This window comes from Antrostomus carolinensis, unplaced genomic scaffold, assembly GCF_000700745.2.
Source record: "Antrostomus carolinensis isolate BGI_N321 unplaced genomic scaffold, ASM70074v2 scaffold6833, whole genome shotgun sequence".
Lineage (NCBI taxonomy): Eukaryota > Metazoa > Chordata > Aves > Caprimulgiformes > Caprimulgidae > Antrostomus > Antrostomus carolinensis.
The window spans coordinates 27,415-36,313 of NW_010304363.1; the positions used below are offsets into that span (position 1 = coordinate 27,415).

The following is an 8,899-nucleotide window of genomic DNA, read 5'->3' on the forward strand; positions in this document are numbered from 1 at the left end:
AAATAAAAAAACAGACTCACAGCTTTGTTACATGCTGTGCCATAAATTCTTTATAGTGTGCCATAAGTTTTTCTTAATAAATAAATAAAAAAAAAAGTAGTAACATTCATTTTCATGCTATGGGACAGATTATGAGAGAGGGAATCACTAAACAACTCATTCCACTTGATTTTGCAAAGCATCATATAATTTTTCTCTCTTACCAGACTATTTCCTGGATTGAAAGAAAAACTGAGAGCATACAGAGCAGAAAGATTATCTACAATATAACAAATAAAAGGAGAGGTATGTACAGCTGCTTGAGGGGGCAGGGGAAGAAGAGTAAGAATAAGGCATTTAACCATCTTTTCTTGGGAGGGTTTTAACAGACATGAGGAAGCTCTTAAAAACAGAAAAGGCTGGAGAAGCAATACAAGACAGTAGGAAGAGGTAAATAAGGAACCTGGTGTGCGAACTACCACCTTGCTGTGCAGAAACAGGGAAGTGCATATAAAGGTCTAGTTAAATGCTCCAGAACCTAAGTAATGAGACACCAACACTAACCTCTGCAATTTTATTTCTTGTCCAGCTGGATCCTTCCCTGCAACTCAACAGGCTGCAACTTAATGCTTTTGCCTTTAGAGACTTCCAACATTATTCCCTGAATCAAATATACTTCTATTTTGTGAGCACTCACTTTGTAAAACATGAAAACACTTAAAACTTATGTTGTCTTCTAAAGGCAAAAGCAGCATGACTTTATCACTTCTCATAAACTACTTATTTTTGTTCTAGTCGTGTACTGAGATACTTAGGGCACTTCTATACCGTCAACTGTAAATTTGTGCATGCTCACCCTCTAAACCCAGGCAGCAACATAACAGCTCTGGCCTGAAAGCAAAACCACACCGTTGCTGCACTGAGACAGACCTAAAATAGCCTGCCTGTTATATAAAGCTACACAGTAAATCAACTCCTCGCTACTGAATTTCATGCTCCAGCTGCTCTTAGTAGTCATTTAACAAGAACTTCTAAAAACTAATAAACACAGGGAGTAGTGAAGTCGGTAAAAATCATTCTGTATTAGCAGATTTTGATATTCTTACCTTTTAGTCTATTTTAATTCCATGGCCAAAGCCACAGTGAAACCATCTACCTGAGTAAGACTGAATTCAACTTTCACACAGAAGTAGAGGCCAAAACCAGAGCAAGTGCACTGTGGCAACTACCTAACTGAACGCCTGAGAAGTGAGCAGAGTAAACCACGTATTTGACAACATGGGAGATTTAGTCCTATGGGGTTTTTTTGCAGTTGTTGGGATGGACTATCTCTGTCTTTTAAGGGTTGCACCACTTGTTTATACACTTTTCTGGAAAGGTAAAAAGTTTGACTTAAACTAGCTTATCCACATGTCCCATTTCCAGGCACTATGAGCAATACAGTTGCTTGGAAGACTTTTTTCCACATTTCAGGGGTTTGGTTGGTTGGTTGGTTTGGGGGTTTTTTCCCCCTTATGAAAGCTGAGGCTCTAATATAGCTAATACAAACCTACAACAGCAAACTATGGACTAAAAGTCCATTTTTCCCAAAATACAGACTTCTTACAAAGATAGTCTGGAAAGGTCTACAGACCACAAGCTGGAAGCTAACAATATGATCACAGATCCTAATTCAAGTAATCTATGTACTTCTCTGTTACATGATGTAATTTTCTAAATAGGACTTAGGGAAAATGAGAAAATAAAGACTTTCTTGAGTTTCAGTTTGTGCAGTTACTATCATGCTGGAACTGAAGTCTAGAGATTATTATTATTGTTAGTTGAAACACCAGAGATCTCAAGTCAACCCTCCCCTATATCACCTCTAGTCCCAAGTGCTGTAAATGTGAACTGAAAATAGCATGCCTGAAATTAGGGACACCTCCATAAATCCACTTATGCCAAACTGTTACAGTTTCAGAACAGTGCAAACACATGTAAACTAGAGATACAACACTACCCAATTCCTGTATTAGCTCTTGTCGTGGTATAATCCCACCAACTAAGCACCACACAGCCACTCACTCCTTCTCCACCCCAGAGTGGGATGGAAAGAGAATCAGAAGAGTAAGAGAAAACTCATGGGCTGAGGTTAGAGTTTAACAGGTAAATCTTTTGCCTTATCTATATAGTCCCATATAAGCTACTAACTCTATCCCTGCCAAAACCAGCACAGCCCTCTATCTCTGAAATTCGATTTAGCCTTCCCACACTTGAAAGACTGGCCTAAGGGCTTTCTTGTACAATTAAGTTAGAGTTTCACTACTAATTACTTATGAAGAAGGATATATGTATTCATGCTTGTTTCTATCCTAAAACGACCTTTTATTTTCTGTCTACTCAATAATTTATAATGATTTTGTCACTTCAGTTGCCCTTTATGTGCACTAAACTCATGTAGCCCACAGCTAGGAAGCCCAGCTTCACCAGTCGTTTAAGTAAACAAGCCAATATTGCAAAATTTATAATTTTTCAAAAATAATCATTACAACATAAAGGAAAGAATTTGCTGCTGAACAACTTCTAGAACAGTCATTATTATAAGCTTCATTAATAGCAATCGCCTAGGAAAAGTTTATACAACTGTGGTTAACTCGGAGATTAGCAATACGTATTTTTAATGCATTCTGAAATACTAAGTCACAATGTATCATGTTCTTTCATAATCTGGACTTGGCTCAACGTTGAGGGTTCCTTAATACTTAAAAAGTATAATCTTTGCACTATGCTCTGAACTGTTCCTTTAGACGTTACATACATGTGTAGCTGACCTCTTCTACTGATGACATCTGAGAAGACAATTTTGAGCTCCAGGACCCCAAAAGATAACACCATTTGATCGCAAATTTTCCTCTAGTTTTGTCTAACACCAAGCATAAGAAGCACAAGTCTTCATCGTCTTCTCAATACGTGACATACAGCAAGATCCCTTCTGCGCAGTAGCGAACAGTTGAATTCCTTACCTGTGCAGCCCAAATGTTGTCAAGATCCTGCAAAGTGAGGGCTTTCTCTTTGATGACAAAACGAAGAATTTTCTCTAGCTTCTCTACATATTGAGGTTGATGAAGACTATCTCTCAACACAATTGATAAAATATTATTCTGCTGGATCCATTCCTGAATATAAAAAAAGTAGTGCATCTCAAATTACTGAAGTGCTGTCACTGATATTTAAGCTAAAAAGAAAAAATTCAACCTCTTATGGATTAATGACTCTATATACAATATTCTAATTATACATAAGAATGAGAAAGATGCAGCATAAGAGGGAGGTATTTATTGCTAACTTCAATTTTGTCTTAAAAAAAAAAAAATCAGCATTTTAAATAAACCAGTACACTAGTCACTGTGATAACTTAAGGGGAAATATTTTTCAGGCACATTAAAATCATTAACTCAAAGCATAAAAATGTTCAAACAACTTCAAACATAAAAAATCCAATGGGAAGAACAGTTAACTCTTCTAGTCAAGGAACAAAATTTTTCTCTTCCCATTTACAATAATTAAATATCAAAACCAAATTCTTTAAGAGACTTCCAGCTTTACTGGTATGCTTACAGCATACCACGTAAAAAGAGCATAAGCAAGGACTGAAATATAAAAAGGTAAGATTATTTAAGTACTGCCACTTATAGGTTCTTTTTAAATGCTTCTAATAGACTTAGAGGCAAATATTCAAGCCGTACTTAAGTAGAGGCAATTTTTTTCAGTGGTGTTATTGACACAATCAGATTAGGGTCCGACTGAAGCAAAGCAGTGTGTGCTTTGAGCACTAAAAAAAGAAAACAAATGTTCACAGCATCGTAACTTCCAGCAGTGTCCTCGACCAGACTTGCAATATTCAAGCTAGTCTCGTGAGATACTTAAATCTAGAAATTTTCATTTAAAAACAGACATCTTGTCTGAGATGCCAAACTACACATAGTATGTAGAGAGACCTATTTTCTCCTATTGCTTTAAAAAGTCAAACTACAATCATTCTTTTTTTGTCAACAGTCCATTTGCAGATTATAAACCTCACAACAGGTAGCCATTCACAAAGACAAGGCAGATCAGTGCAAAAATCACTCAACAAGTTTCACAAAGGTGAAGAAAAAACTGCCCTTACTTTAACTTTATAAATGCTCATTTTAATAGCTCCCCACAGGTGCACTCAAGCATGAAAAAGTAGTCAAAGTAGGCAAATATTAAATAAATAAATAAAATTTAAATGTATCAAAGAATCCAACTTCTGAAATTTGAAAAGCAGAGCAGTCACTTCGAACTGTAATGAGAAAAAATTACTTGAAGCACAAAAAACAGACTAGATCCTTATTTCAATGAACATTCAATTTTTAGGTACAGTGGCACTGAAGTTTCACTGTTAAAACATCTGTTTTATCTAGGTCGGCTTTTTTAAAACAGTATAAAAACCATACTATTCAAGAATACCTTTTTAAAGCATATTTTAACAGCACTGAAAATAATTCTCAACAGCAATCTTTCACAGAAAGATAACTATTAAAATTACTTACTATCATGACAAGATACCTACTGCTTATAAAACTAGATATGAAAATTAGCAGTGTGTGCAGGTTCCATAATAATAGCTACTTCTACAATTAAAGTAATAAGGAGGAAGAAAAAAGAATCTATAAAATGAATTTCAGTGAAGAGGGCAACTTACTGCCATTCTTTCAGCTGTAAGCCATTCTTCCTCTTCAGGATTACCATGTCGATGAGTATAATATGAGACACTGGATATTACTTTGTTAACTTCATTTAGTGCATTCATCTTACCATTGAAAGAAGAAATTTGTAACAACCTGTGAAAGAAATTAAATGTAAGAAGTGAGGAAAAAAAAAAAGTCAGAAGTAGCGTATCATATTAGGAGTAGCATCTTACCTAAGAATCATTTTTAACCTAAATATTTCTAAGTTTTTTACAGTTTCTTCTTGTCCTGGAACTCTTGAAGCTAAGTTCTTTAGAGATTTGATTATCATTGACAGAGCATCATTTTTGGCTTCATTCTTTGCTTCTTTTTTCAGTTCATCATCTGTTAAATTTTCTAAAAATTGTGGAACCATTTCTATAATTGGAAGGAAGTATTTCTTCACTGTATGTAATGTTAGAAATTCGTAACATTGTCCAAATGGCCTAAAAAGAAAGAAAAAGGGGATTAAAGTGCAATAATTGGTAGCTGTGTAACATTAAGACAGTAAGGAGCAATTCATTCAAGAAACTCACGTCTATTTACAAGCACATGAAATGCTGAAGGTAAACACAACTAGTTAAGAGATGGTGTGAGAGGAAGTGCCTCAAGAAAAGACTAAGCTTTGCACTAACATAATATTTTAGTTCAACTTTTTGAAATACATAAATTATTATTTTCAAATAACTTACTTGATGAGAGCTGCAATTATCTGAACATTCAATGCTGATCCACTCATGAAGCGATCATGCAATATCTGAAATCCATTTAATGTGCCAAACTTGTTGATAAGATCTACTAGCCAACCCTGCAAAATAAGAAACAGTTACTTTCTGACATTTACAAATTACTATCATAGAATCATAGAATCATAGAATGGTTTAGGTTGGAAGGGACCTTAAAGATCATCTAGTTCCAACCCCCCTGCCATGAGCAGGGACACCTTACACTAGATCAGGTTACTCAAAGCCTCATCCACCCTGGTCTTAAACACTTCCAGGGAGGGGGCATCTACAACCTCTTTGGGCAACCTGTTCCAGTGTCTCACCACCCTCACACTAAAGAACTTCTTCCTAATATCTAATCTAAACCTACCCTCTTTCAGTTTAAAGCCATTCCCCCTAGTTCTGTCATTAACTGTCCTAACGAAAAGTCCCTCCCCAGCTTTCTTATAGGCCCCCTTCAGGTATTGGAAGGCCGCTATAAGATCTCCCCTAAGCCTTCTCTTCTCCAGGCTGAACAGCCCCAACTCTTTCAGCCTGTCTTCATAGGAGAGGTGTTCCAGCCCTCGAATCATCCTCGTGGCCCTCTTCTGGACCTGTTCTAACAGATCCAGGTCGAATCTATCTCGAAATACTTTCAAGCACCTGTTATTAACAAAACTTGCTTTAGAAGTCCTTACAAAATAGACCATTAGAAGGTAATAGAAGTGTCAGTAATATATTGTCAGTTAATTCAAAGGATTTTATCAAATATATAGAAATAAAAATGACCATACTTCCAAGTTAATCTTTGGCTGCTAAGTTACTACACAAAGTATGATGATTCTGGCATTTTTTTCTGGTCCTGGATGTGATAACACTACATATAAAAGCAGTAAGAATGCAAAATAACATTCTTCTAAACGTGGTTTGTAATGCAAGGAAGTCCAAGGACAGAGTTATTTATCTTTGGTTCTTACATATCAATAGCTAGTAGTTCTACTAAAAAGAAAGAAATTTAAAAAAGGGAAGAAAGCAACTAAACTATAATATAATCTGGTTAGCTCCTGAGGTTGTACCAATACCACCTGGAGTGCAATTCTGAAATTCAGACCAAAGAACCAGAACAATTGCTAATCTGCACTGCCAGTTCAAAAAAAAAACACCACCCCCAACAAAAAAACCCAATCCCCAAACCACCACCACACCCCAAAAAAAACAAACCAACACAAGAAAACCCAAAACCACACTGACACAAGCATCCTATGTCCAATTAAAAACATTTCTCCCATCATCGGGAACTACTTCATCTCACATATCCCCCTCCTCAAAATACGTCACCTACAAAATCATGCTGAGTCTGAAGGTAAACCCATCAACTGGTAAATACAAGCAAGCCAATTAACACAGTAGGAATGGCATTCCAATAGAGTTGTGCCAGCTTACGACAGAAACACATGACAGAATTTGATTGTGGACCAAAGACCCAAATTCAGAGTTAGAAGGGGAAATTTAACCAATCATGATTTGATGTACGAGTCAAACACTGCGTAAAATTAAAAATACAGGTCTGAAAATGCTCTCGTACCTTTGGTGATCGTGGGTCAGGAGGACGGGCATAAAGTTCATCTTCAGCGAGCTGGACTCCTGCAGGAACTGTTTCTGAGGGACGAGTACCATTGTATAGATGGAATTTGCAGTGAGGATTTAAGGCCATGGCAAGAAGTTCAAGAAGGGGAAACCAATCTTGGGACAGCTTGGCCACACAGAGTTCCACTAGTCGATGAGTGTTGTTAATAATGCATCTCTATAAAGAAAAAAACAACAATCAAGAATACGGCGGTTATTCGTACGACGAATATGAACCTTGAAGTCTGAATGATGTGTACCTAGCATGCAGAGTTGCAAAGGAGTTTTACAATGTTGTTTCTTAATTTGTACTTCCTCCAATAAAGGTTTTAAAGTTTAAATTATCTGTTTACAGCTGAAAATTAAATTCAGGGAAAAGATGAAAATATTTTTGGTTATTTGAGACATTCATAAATCACCACTGAACTATTAAATTTTCCTTCTTTCATCTATTTCTCTCACAGATTTTAATTTGCCTATGAAGATCGTCACAGCTTCTCATTCGCTATGTGATTAGCTGTCCAACAAGTAGTTTTTATATTCAAACAGTTGCTACAAACATTCAGAAGTTAGCAGGTTGCTAAAAGCTTTTACTTAAAAAGCAAGATTTCATGTCCTAGCATGCACATAAAAATAAGCATGTCTCTAGACATCTGGCCAAAGACAGCCTGCCTAACAAGAGCCAAAGTTCAGTTCCTCCCCATATCATCTCTCATGTTTTATTTCCTTCCAAAAACACCAGAGGCAGTAAGATGAAACAATGATAGAGGGATGACTTCCCCCAGCCCCAGAGCCATGTATACAAGACTTCTCAGAGTTCTCTGCTGAGATGAGCTTAAAAAATTAGATTCAGTCTCTGCAGTCTCCTTCCTCACTTAAATTACCATGCTTTACAGAAACACAACTTTAAAAACTCACATGAATCTCAAACTTCCAGCCGCTCACTGCCTCATCTGTAAGGATTTTTGTGAAGGATATTGTTAACCCATCTCGAAAAAATCGCTGGCATGCTTCACTTTTGACATCAAGGCCTATTTTAAAACAGAAAAGAAAAACCAAACTATTAGATATCCAATTTTATTAGTTGTTACATGAACTTTTAATATTTGAAAATAGTGATATGGTCTTCAAAGGTTTGGTGTTCAATGTTTCAGAATTATTTTAAAAAGAGAAGTCTCGGACGAAGACAAACTTTGATAACCTTGAATGCACAAAAACCTGACAAATTAATGTTCTAGTAAAGCCACTTCAAAAATTGCACTCCTTAAGATAATTTTAAAATTGTTTTAGAAACACGCGATAGGGTGTGTTTTTTTCCACGCTTGTAACACTCAAAGACATAATGGCAAAAATAACAATAAGCACAATCTTTATCTTCCATTCTTCTGGTGCACATGCGTTTATGTTCTCTCCTGTTTAGCTGCTACCAGTTAAACTGAGTGAGTAAAGAAGAGAAAGGGTGAGACCTGCTCAGCTTTCCAGACACAATTAACGTGCAAAAATAAACATGAATCCTTCTGTCTCTCGTCCTCACTTGAAGTACAGTTTCTTGTAATCCTGCTGCCAGGACCCAACACTGCTGTAAACCTTTGCAACCACCATATGTCAAGTTTAAAATTAAAGAACAGTGTTCCACACTTTTTTAGAATTCTGGAGTTATTTTTAACACAGTATTTCAAGAAATCTGTACTTCCCCTTCAAAAGTTCAGTTAAAAAAACCCCATCTAAATAGGACTAAATATCAACATAAAAATATATTGGACATGTATCAGTACACACTGGAAACAATGAAAGCCACTGGGCACAGAGTGTCCAGAGGAGGGCCACTTAATTGGTGAAGGGCTTAGAGGGGAAGCCATA

At 36.4% G+C, this 8,899-nt stretch overlaps 1 protein-coding gene across 1 annotated transcript in view; it reads right to left on the reverse strand.

The window, feature by feature from the left end:
• The window catches only part of LOC104522193 (probable ubiquitin carboxyl-terminal hydrolase FAF-X), a gene marked incomplete at its 3' end in the record, with an annotated part of 41,324 nt that overhangs the window by 26,074 nt on the left and 6,351 nt on the right, over window positions 1-8,899 (reverse strand). The window contains exons 4-9 of the mRNA XM_010164414.2: window positions 7,958-8,070; window positions 6,999-7,217; window positions 5,402-5,517; window positions 4,904-5,155; window positions 4,685-4,823; window positions 2,982-3,134 (exon numbers count right to left, since the gene is read on the reverse strand). Coding sequence (XP_010162716.1) covers window positions 2,982-3,134; window positions 4,685-4,823; window positions 4,904-5,155; window positions 5,402-5,517; window positions 6,999-7,217; window positions 7,958-8,070 — 992 coding nt within the window. The remainder of the gene's footprint in view (window positions 1-2,981; window positions 3,135-4,684; window positions 4,824-4,903; window positions 5,156-5,401; window positions 5,518-6,998; window positions 7,218-7,957; window positions 8,071-8,899) is intronic.